The following is a 16,929-nucleotide window of genomic DNA, read 5'->3' on the forward strand; positions in this document are numbered from 1 at the left end:
GAAACCTGTCCCTCTATCTATCTACGGTGTGGGCTCTGGACTGGATTTTGCAGGAGCATTGGCAGGAGTATTACCAGGAGTATCGCCATGAGTATCAATTCTCAATTTTGTAGACTCGGAATCCAATTGACCAATTTTATACATACGATTTTCCACCTCCACCACTTGAAATTTTTCACTTTTTTCTTTTTCATCTTTCCATCCTAGTTTCCTCTCCAAGAGCTCAGCAACATCATCGCAGTAGCCCAATAATGATACATCGAAATTACAGTGGGTAATGGGGTCCCGATTTATAAGAATTTGTGGAACCGAAGGTGGTACTTTGTCCACTATATCGGCCACAGGAGCAACTTTCAAGGACGTTCCCACGCTTATTACAAGGTCACATTCATGCAAATCTTCGTTGATGGTGTCGTGAAACTTGGCGGGAAGCAGTTCTCCGAAAAAAGTGATATCTGGTTTCATCACTCCATAACTCTCCGGTACGTATGCGTCGTCTTTATCCATCAAGGCAAGACGAGAATTGGTACATTTTGTACAGTAGGCCACCTCTTTGTTCCGTATACATTCGAAGATTTCGTGACCAGGAATGGTATTTTTACAGGTGACACAAGTAGCGGTTGCAAATGAACCATGGCATTGAACCACACGATCCGAATTAATGCCCACATTGCTTTCAAGATTATCAATATTCTGTGTGTAGTTTCGGAGTAGTATTCCCTTGTCGTCGAGGGTCTTTATAAACGCATGCATGGGCGTAAAGCTGTGCTCTGGAGGAAGAATCATGTGAGCAATCAGATAGAATACCGTAGGATCTGTGTGGAAAATGCCAAGATCAAACACATCCTGGGGATCCGAGAGCCCCAAGTGCTCTAGTTTGGCATAAAATCCTTGTGAAGAACGGAAATCTGGTATTCCTAAACTGGTGGATATACCAGCTCCAGATAAAACGAGGATTTTTTTGGCGGATTGGAGTCCATCAATAACATGTTCAAGTGAGTAAAAGTGTTCAAGACGGGTTCTCGTGGTGAGCACAGACTTCATTGCCTGGTTTAAAAGCCGAATAAGGCCCGATATTTGGTCTCCAGTACCATCTATGGCGACGTCTCGAGGAACAAATCCAAGTCTCACTATCACCTCCAAAATGTTGCGGCTGGTAGCGGTGGTAGGGAGATACTTTTGCAAGAACTCCACGGGTCCAAAAGTCTTGAGGAATACTCTGGTTTCCTCAATAGAAGATTCGTCGGGAGTTTCAGCGATTATCTGGCGAAATTCAGATTCAGATATGAGGTCCAAGTCGAGAGATTCCGACGAATCCGACTCGGCACCCGAACCGCCTCCCAGATCCACTACCACTTGTGTTTGGGGGTCAATTTCGTCTACATTCCCCTCGGCAGTCGTTTTATAGCCGCCCAAAGTCACGGGCATCTCCACGACCTCGGCACCATTTTCGCCATTTTCGACATTTTCCAGCAATAAATCCTCACTGTCGCTTTCCGCGCAACTACCGTGCTTTAGCCTCTTCGCTGGCGGCTCCAGAACAGCACTGGGCGAACCAGAACGGGCCGGATGGTCGTCCAGCAGCAGCATAAAGAAACTGGAGGTGCGGCGATGATAATGGTGTGGTGTCTGGGTGCAAAGAAATGGAATGAAGAATAAATGAAGATAAATGAAAAGAAATGAAAAAAAATGAAGATAAAGGATGAATGACGAATAAGTGAAGAGTGCAGGAATTGACACGAAAGATAAATGATAAGTAAAGTTCGAAAGAACATCGTAATATTTTCAGCTAAGTGGGGGTCTAGGGCCCTGGCGCGCCGCAGGTGCATGGGTGCACCACCTGTCGTTTAAGTCGACACATTCCCTTTTTTTCTTGTTTCTTCAATTGTCAATTTTTTTTCAATGATTGACGGTGTGGAGTTCATTCAAACTCCGCCAGTGAAGGCGCCTCCAGCACCTAGTGCGGAGTGTGGTGTAAAGACAACAGCACTGCCTGCTATCAAAAATGCTCCACTTCCAGCCGATGGACCTGGTGCTCGTAGTTTTAGCAATTTGGCCATGGCAGGATTTGTGGTGTTGATTCCATACTTTGTGACCCGCAAGCTTGGCGGTGGGTTCAAGACGTGGTTGTTTTTTACGTTATTATTTGCACTTCCCATCATGATGGCTTACTGGACTTTATTGTCTTCATATTCTCCTCGGATCAACCAAAAGGTTAAGCTTCCCAACAAGCCAATTAGCCACTACTTGGAATTCCACACCCCGGAACTCAAGGCTAAGTACGAAACGAGCAACAATGGCAAGGGAACCAAGATTCCCATGGAAACTTTTCAACAACTTTACTTTGACGGAAAGGTGAGTTTCAGAGGTGATTGTTTGGATGTGATGGAATACCGCCATGATTGGGCCAGTTTCCGGTTCACCCTTGGACTTTTCAGGTTTTTCTTGTTGGGAATGATTCCTGAGGTGATTTTCCACTCGCAGAGTCAGGATGAAGAACAGGTCCGTGACCATTATGACCGTGGTGACGACTTCTACACCTGGTTTTTGGGCCCCAGAATGATATACACTTCGGGTGTCATCGGCGACATCACCAAGGAGGAAACTCTCGAGGAATTGCAAGACAACAAGTTGAGAATTGTTGCTGATAAAATCCAGTTGAAGGAAGGTGAAGAAGTGTTGGATTTGGGATGTGGTTGGGGTACCTGGGCCACATTTGCTTCGTCGCAATACGGAGCTGGAGTGACTGGTGTTACGTTAGGAAAAAACCAAACCAAATGGGGTACTTCGTTGTTGGAAAAGTATGGTATTACTTCCAAGCAATCGAGAATTGCCTGTGTTGACTACAGAGACTCGCCAAAGAGTCAAAAGCCTAACGGATTGTACGATAAGATCACCTGTTTGGAGATGGCAGAACATGTGGGAATCAGAAGATTGACCACTTTCTTCGAGCAAGTACATGATTCTTTGGAAGACGATGGATTGTTCTTTTTGCAATATGCGGGATTGAGAAAAAGTTGGCAATACGAAGATTTGATCTGGGGTTTGTTCATGAACAAGTACATTTTCCCTGGAGCCGATGCATCTACTCCATTGACATTTGTGGTTTCTTGTTTGGAAAGTGCTGGATTTGAAGTTGTCTCCGTTGACAATATTGGAGTTCATTACTCGGCTACTTTGTGGAGATGGTACAGAAACTGGATGGGAAACAAGGACAAGGTTGTTGACAAGTATGGTATTAAATGGTTTAGAATCTGGGAGTACTTCTTGGCTTCTGCTACTCAAATTTCCAGACAAGGTTCAGCTACATGCTACCAATTTGTGTTGAGAAAGAATTTGAACAGCTACCACAGAATCAACTACGTTCCTACACAAAAGGGGTTGCAAGGACCAATTGCGCAGGGCACCAAGTGGGTGAAGTAGATGAAAGAGCCATAATTGAGATCAAGTCGAAGTTGGTAGAATTGAGTCAAGTAGACAAGAAATCAAAATGGAAAAAGGAAGTAGTCAAAAAAGGAGTAGAGTTAAGTGAGGAATTGGTCAATTGTCAAGATTTGAGTCAATTGAGTCATGAGTCAAGTTAACAATGTAGTACCATTTGGAGACAATCAGTGCGAATTGCAAAATGCGAAATAAGAAATTTAGACAAAATTGAAGTAGACAATCAAAAAAGAATATTCTTGAATTCACATTTAGAATTGAGAATACTCAATTCACAGTTCAATTGAACTCAATTGAATCAAATCGTCACCATTCGTTATTATATCATTGGTACTTTTTCCTCGGACTTTTGCCGGAGTTAGCCTCGGCCCGTGTATCCAGCACCCTTCCCTTGGCCCGACGTTATCCTACCAATCACCAGGCGCCGTGCGCGCGCCCCCGGCTTCGGCCCCGCGACTCGGCGCCCCGAGTCACCGCCGTCACATGGTTTTCCCCGGATGATCGGCCTGGCCCGGCGGGTTACCCGCTGCTGCGTCTGGGGTAGTGATTGCGGCCATAAATCCTATAAATACCCCCCAGCCCCTGTGGCCCCATTATTTTTGCCTAGACATGTCAAATCCTTTCCCCAAAACAGAGGACAAACTCAAGGGAGTTCAGATCCTTGCTTCGATTCCCGACAGATCCAAACACATTTTCAACCCTGAAGCCGTGGCTTTTGTAGCTACTCTTCATCGTGCTTTTAATGGTGAAAGAAAGAGATTGTTAGCCAATCGTAAGCAACAACAACAGTTGAGAGACCAGGGAGTGTTGCCAGACTTTCTTCCAGAAACCAAGCATATCAGAGAAGATCCAACATGGACTGGACCACCATTGGCACCTGGATTACGTGACAGAAGAGTGGAAATTACCGGTCCTACTGATAGGAAAATGGTGATCAATGCTTTGAATTCCGGCGTGGCCACTTACATGGCTGATTTCGAAGACTCGTTAACTCCAGCTTGGGACAATTTGGTGGATGGACAAACCAACTTGTATGATGCGGTCAGAAGAGACCTTAAATTTGAGTCTGGAGGAAAGAAGTATGAGTTGAAACTTGAGAACGGTAAACATATTCCCACGTTGATTGTGAGACCTCGTGGCTGGCACCTTGAGGAAAAGCATTTCTTGGTGGATGGAGAACCTGTTAGTGGAGGTATTTTTGACTTTGCCTTGTACTTTTTCAATAGTGCTAAGGAAGCCATTGCTCAAGGCTTTGGTCCATACTTCTACTTGCCCAAGATGGAGCACCATTTGGAGGCCAAGTTGTGGAACGACATCTTCAACTACTCGCAAGATTACATTGGTATCAACCGTGGTACCATCCGTGGTTCGGTTTTGATTGAAACCTTACCCGCTGCGTTCCAAATGGACGAAATTATTTATCAATTGAGACAACACATTGGTGGGTTGAACTGTGGAAGATGGGACTATATCTTTTCCTACATCAAATCGTTGAGAAACCACCCAGAATTCATTTTGCCAGACAGATCGCAGGTGACGATGTCGGCACCTTTCATGTCGTCTTATGTTAAGCTTTTGGTGAACACATGTCACAAGAGACAAGTTCACGCTTTGGGAGGCATGGCAGCTCAAATTCCTATTAAGAATGACGAGCAAAGAAACAAGGCTGCTTTGGAAAATGTTGCCAAGGACAAGTTGCGTGAGGTTATGGCTGGATGCGATTCGTGTTGGGTTGCCCACCCAGCTTTAGTTCCTGTGGTTCTTAAGGTGTTCAACGAGCATATGAAGGGTCCTAACCAGATCAATGTGCCTCCAAGAACTCCATACAAGCCAGTTACTGCCAGAGACTTGTTGAGTCCTTATGTTCCTGGTGCCAAGATCACCGAGCAAGGTATCAGAGCCAACTGTATCATTGGATTGTCTTACATCGAGGCATGGTTACGCAATGTTGGTTGTGTTCCTATCAACTATTTGATGGAGGATGCTGCTACTGCTGAAGTGTCGAGAACGCAAATCTGGCAATGGGTTACTCATGGTGCCAAGACGGACAAGGGTGAGCTTATTACCAAGGAATATGTTGCCAAGTTGTTGCAAGAGGAGTACTCCAAGTTGGAGAAGGCTGCCCCATCTGGTAACAAGTTTAAGAGAGCATTGGAATACTTTAAGCCCGAAGCATCGGCAGAGAAGTATTCTGATTTCGTCACCACGTTGATCTACGATGATGTCACCACCATTGGTAGACCCACCTCTGCGGAGAAGTTGTAGTCAAATAAGAAACAAACAAATACAAACGACAAATAACTGAAGTAAAAGTAGTGGAAACTGTAAAGATTGGAGAAACTTCGATAGTAATAGTCTGTGGTAGTTGTGCGGTATCAGTGGTGAAATTTGGTGTAGGATGTAAATTCACTCGCGATCATTTTTCAGCTCGCGTGGATCACCTCCTCATGTCCAGCAGAAAAGCCAGAGTCGTGGCTCTTGCGGTGTTTGCCGTGCTCATGATCCTCGCACTCCACCACACAACGCGTAGCAGAATTCCCACAAATTTGGATACCGAGAAAAAAGCTCAAACGTTACTTACGTCAAATAGTCTCATTGACTCCAACAACGACGACAAGGTAGACGCGGCTATAAACCACCAAATTTCGCAGTTGGGCACCGAGGATGAAGCCAAGCCGGAAACCAAGCCGGAAGCAGCGGAAACTGGCGAGTTTGATCCAGCCAAAGAACTTGTGACAATTCGAGCACTTAGCCCAGTGGTGATTTTTTCAAAGACAACTTGTCCATTTTCCAAAAGACTCAAAGCTTTACTTCATGACAACTACCAGATCACTCCCCAGCCTGCTATTGTGGAATTGGACCGTCATACCCATGGTGCTGAGCTCCAAAAGTACCTTGCTGAAGTCAGCGGACGCAGGACCGTCCCAAATGTGTTGGTAGGAAAGTCGTCCAAGAGCCGAGGAGGAAGCGACGACATGATGGCGCTTCATGAAAGCGGCGAGTTGGTGCTGCTGTTGATCGAATGGGGAGAGAAACTGGTGGATGTGAAGCAGGTGGAGGCGCCGTCTAATGTGTGAAGAAGCCTAGAGAGAAGGGAAGAGAAGAAGACGCAGAAGTGATACGAGAAGAGAAGAGAAGAGCAGACTGATACGCTGGAGAATGTGAGCTAGAAGCCTGGTTTGCTTCTGATTGGGATGAGATTATAGAGAAGAATCTGACAGTAAAGAATCTGAGTACTGAAGCTAGTAATGGTCTGATATTGAAAGTGACAACCAATATAATAGAAAATGATATAGCGTAAGACAGTAGACTGGACAAGGGACTGGAGAAGGTAACAGTTTTGGAAGTCACCACCACTTGCCTATCTACCTTCTGCTCTTTCTATTTTTTCAACTTTCTCTTTTTCTTTCAAACTCTCTCTTTTTCTACACATTCTCGTCGCTTATTTATTACACCTATTAAAACTTGGTGAATTGCTTGGACTTCGAAATCGAAGAAGCAACCTTCAACACATTGAATCTAATGGTCTTGGCAATTGGTCTACATTGTCCAACAATGACAACATCTCCCTCTTGGACACGGAAAGCTGGAGAAACGTGAGCAGCCAAGTTCTTGTGTCTCTTCTCGTATCTGTTGTATTTTGGAACATAGTGCAAGTACTCTCTTCTGATGATAATGGTTCTGTGCATCTTGGTGGATACAACGGTACCGGTCAAAATCTTTCCTCTGATGGAAACAGTACCGGTGAATGGACATTTCTTGTCAATGTAGTTGGCTTCAATGGCAGTCTTTGGGGTCTTGAATCCCAATCCAACATCCTTAACCCATCTCTTGGATCTCTTGGTGACCTTGGCCTTTGGGTTGGTGAAGATGTGAGGTTGCTGGAGTTAGTTTGTGGACCTGGAGGGGTATATAGGGGGATAACTTACCTTTTGGAACGCTCTTTCGGATTGAACCGTCAATTCAGTAGCCATGATGAGTTGAGTGTTCTGAAAAATTTTCGAAACTGATTCGAGTGCGCGGGCGAGTAGGGCGGAGCCCTAGCACGAGCGCACGAACACGAGCACGAACGGCCAGGAGTGTGCGAACCAGTGTGCGAGCAAAGCGCGCGCACGACCGGACTGCACCAGCTTAGAGGTATTGTGGTGTTTGGTTGTGTTTGGCTTGTGCTCGGGCTCGGTGCATGGCTGCGCCCTGCACCCTTCGCACCTTTCGCACCTCACCTCACCTCTCTCTGTACATGTCCCTTCCCCGGCGAATACCGTCCCACCACCTGGCGGAGCAATCCCTCCTCAACCCCAACGACTCCTTGCGCTCAGTCTCTTCTTCTTCTGCTTCTATCCTAAGCACACCCAGTAATAACATTCGAAAGGTCCAACACCACCCCCAACACCATCCACAAAACCATCCTATTCTGGGTCGTTCCAACCACCAGGGAGGAGTTCTTGAACCCAAATCACGTAAACGAACCACTCCCCGGCCACGCACGAAAACCGCGCCGCTCAAAAGTAAACTTTTGGATCTTCAACTGCTGCGAAAGTATGCAAAACCCACAAAACAAACATCGTTTTCCACTAGTTTTGGACCTGGATACGACTATTCTGTGTTTGTTGATGCCACTACAGGCGAATTGGGACCGCGGGCGGTCAAAGAGTCGCAAGTTAAGGCGTGGGAGTCGGCGGAACGAATCGCCGCAAATGTGATATTTGACTCTGATTCCGAGGACGAAGTCGAAAGTGCCACTCCGACTCGAAATCCGGAGCCAACAACGGTGTTGGAGGCAATTCCGGGCTATACAAAGGACGAGGTAAAGACAATGTGCCGTGAGTTTGATACTCATGGATTTAATTCGCAGCCAATAATGACACCCACTCTGGGCATTGGACCCATTGAAACTTACCAGTATCGGCAGGACCAGCAATTGACTCAGTTTGCATCGTTTGCAGGCAAACGAAAGCAGCAGGTGAGCAACAAAAAGGAACTTATTAGTCGGCTTTTCGGTTATAATAACAATTTGAACCAAGAGTACATGACAAACAATACCGCCTATTCGGCTTTGGATAACGTGCTGAACATCCAAAAAGCTTTCCACGAGGACAAGGACGAGGTCAAACAGTTGATAGAATGTGAACAAGAGTACCAAATGGTGATGCAAGAAGCTCGCATAAAATTTGAGCGAAGTGGTTTTGCAGAAGATGAAAATATGGACCGAATAAAAGTTAGGGGAATTGTTGGCCAGAAGTTGGATATGATTTACAATCGGTACCTTCATGAACGCCTGGATGGACCAGATGGACGAATTGGGCAAGATGAAGACAATTTGTATGATGATCTCAACCGCTATATTCTTGACCATTTGCGGCACGAACTCGAAGAGGACTAGAGATGAGAGATAGGAATGAAATGGTAGTTATAAGAAATAGGAATGAAATGGTTCTTTTGATCTTGTTTGTTCCTGTTGCTCTCGGTGCATTTCCTAATTTTAAACCATATATTGTCGAAGTAAAGCCGAAATGCGAAAGAATTAAAAATGTCTATAAAGATGGTTTCCAATCAAATAATGTACGAAAGTAAAATGACACCCATCGCTCCCAATGGGAACGAGAAGCTTGAAGCGCTTCCTTCATAGGTGGAGACGCTTGCACTTTGAGGTGGGGAATAGTATGAGACTGTAGACGAAACGCCAGGGAAGTTTCCAGATGGGGTGTTTCCACCGTTTCCATTATCACCTCCATTACCACCATTCCCACCATTCCCACCATTTCCACCATTTCCATCATTTCCATCATTTCCACCGTTTCCACCTGAAGTGGTTGGCTCAATGGGTGTTCCGGAAGTTGTGGTTGGTGTTCCAGTTGTGGCTGGAGGCACGTTAGTATCGTCGGTAGGCACGGTTCCAGCAGGAGGCACTATAACAGTAGTAGTAGGTTCTGAAGGATTAGAAGGTCCAGTTGGGACATTGGGTTCTGATGGTCCATTAGGTCCAGTAGGTTCAGATGGTTCAGATGGTCCGGTTGGAACAGAAGGTCCAGTGGGCTCGGTGGGACCAGTTGGAACGTTTGGCCCAGAAGGTCCAGTTGGAACAGAAGGTCCAGTGGGTCCAGTTGGAACAGAAGGTCCAGTGGGTCCAGTTGGAACAGAAGGTCCAGTAGGCTCAGTGGGTTCAGTTGGTCCAGTAGGCTCGGTAGGTTCAGTTGGAACAGAAGGTCCAGTAGGACCAGTGGGTTCAGTTGGTCCAGTAGGCTCGGTAGGTCCAGTTGGAACAGAAGGTCCGGTAGGAACAGTTGGCTCACTAGTTGGGCCAGTTGGAACAGAAGGTCCGGTAGGAACAGTTGGCTCACTAGTTGGGCCAGTTGGAACAGTAGGACCAGTAGGACCAGTTGGAACGCTAGGTCCAGAAGGTCCAGTTGGTCCCGTAGGTCCAGTAGGTTCAGTGGGTCCTGTTGGTTCACTAGTTGGGCCCGTTGGAACAGAAGGTCCAGTAGGAACAGTTGGCTCACTGGTTGGGCCGGTAGGTTCAGTTGGGCCAGTTGGAACACTAGGTCCAGTTGGAACAGAAGAAGAGGGTCCAGTTGGTCCAGTTGGTACCGATGTTGGTGGAACTTCAGATGAGGAAGATGGACCCTCAGAAGAAGAAGGTCCAGAAGGTCCGGTTGGAACTGAGGATGATGGTACCTCAGAAGATGAAAGTTCAGAAGGTCCGGTTGGAACAGATGTTGATGGAACTTCAGATGACGAAGATGGTCCCTCAGAAGAAGATGGTCCACTAGGTCCAGTTGGCACTGATGTTGGAGGAACTTCAGATGAGGAAGATGGTACCCCGGAAGTAAGGGATACGGATGTTGAGCTGATCAAGACACTCGAAGACGAGGTCAATGATGAACTTGAAACCGTAGGGACGGACGTATTCGAAAATGGAGGAATGTATGAAGAGCTCAATGATTCCGATGAAGAAAATGACGAAACAGACGAGACAGAAAGTGTCGAGAATCCGGACGAGCTCAAAGATGAACTGGAAAGTTCTGAAGAACTCGAAGGAGGCTCGGAAATTCTCGATGTTGGAACATCAACTACCACAGTATTAGTTCCACCAGGAGGAGCGGTGATAGTTGTAGTAGTGGTCTCGGTACCAGTCCAAGTCTTGGTAATGGTTGTGGTTGGGGTTGGTACCTCAACAACCACTGTCTCAGTTCCACCGGAAGAAGCTGGAGGAAGGGTAACAGTTGTGGTGTTAGTGCCAGTCCAGGTACTTGTGATTGTAGTTGCGGGAGTGGGGACATCAACTACCACAGTATTAGTTCCACCAGGAGGAGCAGTAATAGTTGTAGTAGTGGTCTCGGTACCAGTCCAAGTCTTGGTAATGGTTGTGGTTGGGGTTGGAACTTCAACGACTACTGTCTCAGTTCCACCGGAAGAAGCTGGAGGAACAGTCACAGTGGTGGTGTTAGTGCCAGTCCAAGTGCTAGTGATGGTGGTAGCAGGAGTAGGAACATCAACTACCACAGTATTAGTTCCACCTGGAGGAGCGGTGATAGTTGTAGTTGTGGTTTCAGTTCCGGTCCAAGTCTTAGTGATAGTGGTCGTAGGAGTTGGAACCTCAACAACCACTGTTTCAGTGCCTCCGGATGAAGCTGGAGGAACGGTAGCAGTTGTGGTATTGGTACCAGTCCAGGTACTAGTGATGGTAGTAGCGGGAGTAGGAACATCAACTACCACAGTATTAGTTCCACCAGGAGGAGCAGTAATAGTTGTAGTAGTGGTCTCAGTTCCAGTCCAAGTCTTGGTAATGGTGGTGGTAGGGGTAGGAACTTCAACAACGACTGTCTCAGTTCCACCAGATGAAGCTGGAGGGATAGTGACAGTCGTGGTATTAGTCCCAGTCCAGGTACTTGTGATGGTGGTGGCGGGAGTTGGAACATCAACCACTACTGTGTTGGTTCCTCCTGGAGGAGCAGTAATGGTAGTAGTTGTGGTTTCGGTTCCGGTCCAAGTCTTAGTGATTGTAGTCGTAGGAGTTGGTACCTCAACAACCACTGTCTCAGTTCCACCAGAAGTAGCTGGAGGGATAGTAACAGTAGTAGTGTTAGTTCCGGTCCAGGTGCTAGTGATGGTGGTAGCAGGAGTAGGTACATCAACTACTACTGTGTTGGTACCGCCAGGAGGAGCAGTAATGGTAGTAGTAGTAGTTTCAGTTCCGGTCCACGTTTTTGTTACTGTGGTAGTTGGAGTTGGAACTTCAACGACCACTGTCTCGGTTCCACCAGAGGAAGCTGGAGGAACAGTCACAGTGGTGGTGTTAGTACCAGTCCAAGTGCTGGTAATTGTAGTTCTTGGAGTAGGTACATCGACTACTACTGTGTTAGTTCCACCAGGTGGAGCAGTAATGGTAGTAGTGGTGGTTTCAGTTCCCGTCCAAGTCTTGGTAATAGTTGTAGTTGGCGTTGGCACATCCACAACTACTGTTTCAGTTCCACCAGAAGGAGCAGTAATCGTACTCGTCGTAGAAAATGAACCTGTCCAAGTAGAAGTGATTGTAGTTGCTGGAGTAGGTACATCAACTACTACTGTAGCGGTTCCACCAGGAGTAGCAGTCTTGGTGGTGGTAACAGTATTGGTTCCAGTCCAGGTACTGGTGACAGTAGTAGTTGGAATAGGAACATCAACCTCGATGGTTTTGGTGTTACCAGGAGCGGTGTTGTATGGCAAAGTAGTGACTCTGGTTGTTGAACCAGTCCATGTTCTTGTGGTAACCACAGCTGCGTTACCGTCAGAACCACTGTCAGTATTCTGGGGCTGACCCCAATTCACTCCCTGTCCGTTACTGTGTACGGTTGGGTCTCCGTTACAGAAGTAGTCGTTGGTGTAGTGCACAATAAATCCGTTGTTGCCTGAAGGAGCAGATCCCATGATGTCGATAAAGGGACGGAATCCAGCAGGCACATTGTTATAGGTGGCGGTGAAGGTGTTACCAGTACAAGTGGTTTGAAAGTTGAAGTTCTGCGAGCTTTCAGGGAAGAACCAGTCGTTGAGTTGCAGAGTGATTTGAGCTTGTAAAGTGCTGCAGTCCAAGTTTGTGTTGTCGACGGTGATTCCCAACGTACCACTGATATAACCATTGTCACATTTTCCCGCCGCTAAAAAATGCTGGAGCGTATTGAGAGAGGGAACAAATCTGGAGCCCACAATAATGTTGTTAGGGTCAAGGGGCCCTAACATTTGACCGCCATTGAAGTTAACATTTGTACTGATCTCGTTGTTTCCATCAGTAAAAGTCACGGTATTGTCACCAGCCTTGAAACACTTGGCGTTGGTAAGATCAACCGCATTGGCAGTTAGACCAGTATTAAAGAACATGGGCACGGTAAGAGTACCAGAGACGTCGGTTTGGTCATTCACAAGGTCGGACATGGTACATTGAAGCTCGGAATAAGTGGTAATGATTTCTCCGGAGTAGAAATTACACGTCGCATAAACGTCATTATTCACTTTCAATTGTACAGTTGGGGTATTAGCGGTGAATTGGAAGACGCATGGCATGTGCAAAGTAAACGTGTCGCCTGCCTTGAACTTGGAACCTTGAATAGCCCAGTCAAGTGTGGCAACCCAACTGGAAAATTCGGGCAATGGCTTATAGTAGTTGCCACCAGCTTGCCAAACTAAACTCGGAAACCCAGTAAATACTCCAGACACCTGAGCTGCCGAGGCTACGGCTGCCCACAAGGTGAAAAGAAATAATGGGGTCATTTTCAGCGAAAGTGAAAACAAGTTCAAGTTCTAAGAAGTGTTCAACAAATTTCTGAGGAATTTTTAGCAAACTGCTTGGTTTTATAGGTTTTGCAGACGCTGCAGCCAACGCCTCAACTTGCGCTTTGCAACCATATCCCAAACGAGCCATATTGTTCACTACATTTGTCGGAACTTGGCCCTAGTTTGGTCGAATGCTGCAAGTGATACTTGCCTCATGCAGCCGCACAAAGTATACAGCGGCAAGCCGCGGTGGCCTCGCCTGTATTTCCAAATTGGGAGTTTCGTGCAGTGAACAATAGTTAGCATTGCAGCCATGTAGTCAACGTGCAGCTAAAGAGTTGCAGCTACAACGTAAAGTTTTTTGAGCTGCCGAGTTATGCACCATTCCTTGCTCCCGCCTCTTCACAGACCCCAATGCAGCTATGCTGATATTCGTTGCCCAAATAAACCTAAAATCTCACCGTTGCTGCTTAGCTGCAGTCCAACATTCCATGCATTATATTCGAGATTCATGCTGGTTATATGCAGTATTAAAACGTCTGATTCCAAATCTAACAGATTTTCAACATCCCGGTTATCCAGTTGCTTGATTTACAGGATCTGAAGGATTCGTCAAATTATCGAACCTTTTTCGAGCAGCAAATATCTGTTGCATGGCTTTGTAGTTCATGACTAAACTATGCAATGCAATGCGGGGTGGTGGTGATTGGAGCCCCGTGCAGGCTCGACGTTGTGAGCGCAGTAGAAGTAGCTGTTGCAGCCGAGCAATGCCTGACCTCCATCGAACCGCCTTGAATTTTCCATTCTAGATTGCGAGCGTTGTATTTTAGGTTAACTGTCATGTACGCCGAGATTAACGGAACGGGCCGAGTAATGCGTGAAACTGGATGACGCTGCAAGCATGAATGTAAAATCTGACTAATTGGGCTGAACAATGCACCGAAGTTGTTCACGTAGAGCAATTTTTCGACACTCAAAGTCAATCCATTTGAAAATGATTGAAATAATAAAATTTTTCTGTTCAATTCTTGCTCTCCTCACTTTTCCTTAATCTTTGACCTCTATTGCTTAATCCTCCTTTTATGTTACTCATTCTACACGAAAATTAGTATCTGTCTTCAAAAGCAAATTTGGCTGACCATTTTCATATTTCACTCAGAGTAATGCGGATTGCATGAGCAGAAATGCAGCTACTCGCCGCCAACAATGCAGTTCTTGCTTTACTTCATGCATAGAATTTTGGATAACATATGCGGCACGGGGCCCCCGCCTCTATCTCTGAATTGGGAGTTTCATGCAGATGGATGTTGGAGAACGTTGCAGCTATGTCATGTAGCAGTGGACGTGCAGCTAACAGCAAGTTGCTGCTGTAATCTAGGACCTTATGCCGCCAATTTATACACCATTTTCTCCCGAACACTTCACATCTCTCTGCTGCACCCGGTGTTGGCGCATATTCTTCTCCACAAATGAAAATTAAATTCTCACCATTGCTGCTTAGCTGCAGTCCGACTTTCAATGCATCAAAACTCTTGCATATAACATGCATATTACGCAGCACGTTAAATTTTTTTGGGGTAGCAATATACAGGATGCCAAAAGACTTTTTTTAGATTACCTCTACACACAGCCACGTAAGGTCACCATACACATAGTGACTTTAAGATAGTCTTTCAGTATCAACATACATAGCCTGTGCCCCAACATCTACAGTAGTTTAAAAGTCGCATCGCTTATTCTTATCTATTTGACGTGCGAAGCCTGATCTGGATCTTACGTGCATGAAAATAACGGCTTAGTCCTGCATTGTACAACAATATACTTTGTATCACGTTCCGAGGCAATAAGTTGCTAGCACCCGGGAGTATATTCAGTGGCTCAATTGAGCTCTATTGATGAATTCGTCGATTAATCGCGTCATCTTTGCAGTTCAGTTGCATGGTTCAAACGCCCATGACTATACTATGCAATGCAATGCGGGATAGATGATGTGATCAGATCCCGGTGCAGGTCCGTGGTTTACGAATGCAGTTGTTGCAGCCGAGCAATGCCTGACAACTATTGAAAACGCCTTGGCTCTTGCATGTAGGTTGCGAACGCATGCATTTTAGATTATCTGCCATGTACTTCGAATGACGCCAACATACCGTCTAGCTGAAGTAAGCTATTGGCAGTCTAATGCGTTAAAGTTGATGCACCCATGATTGTGTAAATCGACTAATAGGGTTGAACAATGATGTCGTGGTTTGCAATGTGTGGTTTCGACATTTTGAAAAAGGCAAATTATTCGATTAAAGTATTCAGTCGTATTACTCGACTCGGAAAAAAATATCAGTCTCCGAATTTTGGGTCCCCAATATTTTCGTATTTCACTGCGTGTAATGCGGATTACATCAACAAAACTGCAGCTACACGCCGCCAATAATACAATACGTATGCATCGAATTGAAAATTTGCGTACACATGCAGCATCATCATATTGATGCACCTCTACAACAATGTAACAGAACTGTGGTTACGAGCGCATTTACCATTCAAACTTGGCATTTCGGCAGGGGTTGCCTTGCATACTTATGCCGTCTAAGTAAGCGGCAATGTCCAATCTAAGCCACATGACAACATTCGACATGATGATTTGAAATTTCGAGCGTGCGTAAATGCAGACTTATTTTTGGATATGCGAATAAGCAGGGAAGGTCGAAAATGAAGTGCATTTACGTCAGACTTGGCTTTTTTGCTGATCGTGCTGAATGTCAGAATCAAGTTCTTTTTTGCTAAATCGGTGAATTCCGAACATTTATGCGCTGTTACCGAGCCTTTGCGTAGATACTGAAACATCATAGAAGTAATGCATAAGAAATGAGTGCAAAAAAATGAGTTTCTGGCAATCTTTTGAAATTGCCCACTACGTTAGCCTGGATATTGATCCTGGTGATTTCAGTTAATCAGGCACTTAGAAAAGGAAGGTTTACTTTTTTTGCTTGAAAGAAAAATTGGCTAGAATGAAGCATTTGATCGGATCAATTTAATATTGATCTTTTCAGCCCGTATGCCCTTTCTTGACTTGTTGAATGCAGAATCAACTAAGATTAGTAGCCAGGAAACCAATTACTGATATATTGATTTATTGGCTTAAGAATAGCATAACCAGACCAAGTTATCCGCTTTTTGAATTTCCCAAATATCCAAGAAGTTGAGACAAAAATTTTATAGGGTTATTAACTCAACTTGAAAAGGGAGGTAATATCCCTTCTTTTGCTTGTCAATGGCAATTGGAACTGGCTAGAAAGGTTTTTTAAATGGCTGCGAAAAATGTCGGAGAATAATTCGGAGGAGAAAGAATGCAAGAGTATGTAGTTCGTGTTCTTCGTAAAAAGAAGCGAAATGACCACCAAATCTATCTTGTGATTCTCAGTTTTGAATTAGTTAAATTTTTCTCATTCTCACAAACTCTTCTCACTTTTCCATTTTTTCAGATTATGCAAATATCGCAAATATGAACCAAACCATAAAAATTACCACCATTCCACACTCAACCCCCGACCTGTAATTGAACTAACAATCCCACTTTTTTGCATCCAACGTATTCACCAAATCATGAATTTGCAGCCATTCACCGAAAGTGAACTAAACCAACCAACCAACCAAAACCATCCAAACCAAAACCAAAACCACAAAACCACAAATACACAAGCTTACGAAACCACAACGAAGCCAGAACTGTTCATTATGATCCCAATC

At 45.3% G+C, this 16,929-nt stretch overlaps 6 protein-coding genes across 6 annotated transcripts; 4 read left to right on the forward strand and 2 right to left on the reverse strand. All coding sequences in view use genetic code 12, as the record gives it.

The window, feature by feature from the left end:
• Positions 1-21: 21 nt before the first annotated feature.
• On the reverse strand, positions 22-1,590 carry PGUG_03325 (uncharacterized protein; the record flags this gene model as incomplete). The annotated part of the gene is made up of 1 exon (XM_001483894.1): positions 22-1,590. One exon carries the CDS (start codon positions 1,588-1,590, stop codon positions 22-24), a length of 1,569 nt encoding a protein of 522 aa, XP_001483944.2.
• Positions 1,591-1,902: 312 nt separating this feature from the next.
• MTS1 (Mts1p) lies at positions 1,903-3,423 on the forward strand (the record flags this gene model as incomplete). Its single annotated transcript, XM_001483895.1, has 1 exon — positions 1,903-3,423. The coding sequence occupies one exon, from the start codon at positions 1,903-1,905 to the stop codon at positions 3,421-3,423; it is 1,521 nt and encodes a 506-aa protein (XP_001483945.2).
• Positions 3,424-4,050: 627 nt separating this feature from the next.
• MLS1 (malate synthase) lies at positions 4,051-5,706 on the forward strand (the record flags this gene model as incomplete). Its single annotated transcript, XM_001483896.1, has 1 exon — positions 4,051-5,706. One exon carries the CDS (start codon positions 4,051-4,053, stop codon positions 5,704-5,706), a length of 1,656 nt encoding a protein of 551 aa, XP_001483946.1.
• A 182-nt stretch (positions 5,707-5,888) lies between these two features.
• On the forward strand, positions 5,889-6,518 carry PGUG_03328 (glutathione-disulfide reductase; the record flags this gene model as incomplete). Its single annotated transcript, XM_001483897.1, has 1 exon — positions 5,889-6,518. One exon carries the CDS (start codon positions 5,889-5,891, stop codon positions 6,516-6,518), a length of 630 nt encoding a protein of 209 aa, XP_001483947.2.
• A 1,106-nt stretch (positions 6,519-7,624) lies between these two features.
• On the forward strand, positions 7,625-8,824 carry PGUG_03329 (uncharacterized protein; the record flags this gene model as incomplete). The annotated part of the gene is made up of 1 exon (XM_001483898.1): positions 7,625-8,824. One exon carries the CDS (start codon positions 7,625-7,627, stop codon positions 8,822-8,824), a length of 1,200 nt encoding a protein of 399 aa, XP_001483948.2.
• Positions 8,825-8,994: 170 nt separating this feature from the next.
• PGUG_03330 (uncharacterized protein) lies at positions 8,995-13,185 on the reverse strand (the record flags this gene model as incomplete). The annotated part of the gene is made up of 1 exon (XM_001483899.1): positions 8,995-13,185. The coding sequence occupies one exon, from the start codon at positions 13,183-13,185 to the stop codon at positions 8,995-8,997; it is 4,191 nt and encodes a 1,396-aa protein (XP_001483949.2).
• Between the last annotated feature and the right edge of the window lie 3,744 nt (positions 13,186-16,929).

The sequence above is a fragment of the Meyerozyma guilliermondii genome, genomic scaffold (genome assembly GCF_000149425.1).
Source record: "Meyerozyma guilliermondii ATCC 6260 scaffold_4 genomic scaffold, whole genome shotgun sequence".
In the NCBI taxonomy this organism is placed as follows: Eukaryota; Fungi; Ascomycota; class Pichiomycetes; order Serinales; family Debaryomycetaceae; genus Meyerozyma; species Meyerozyma guilliermondii.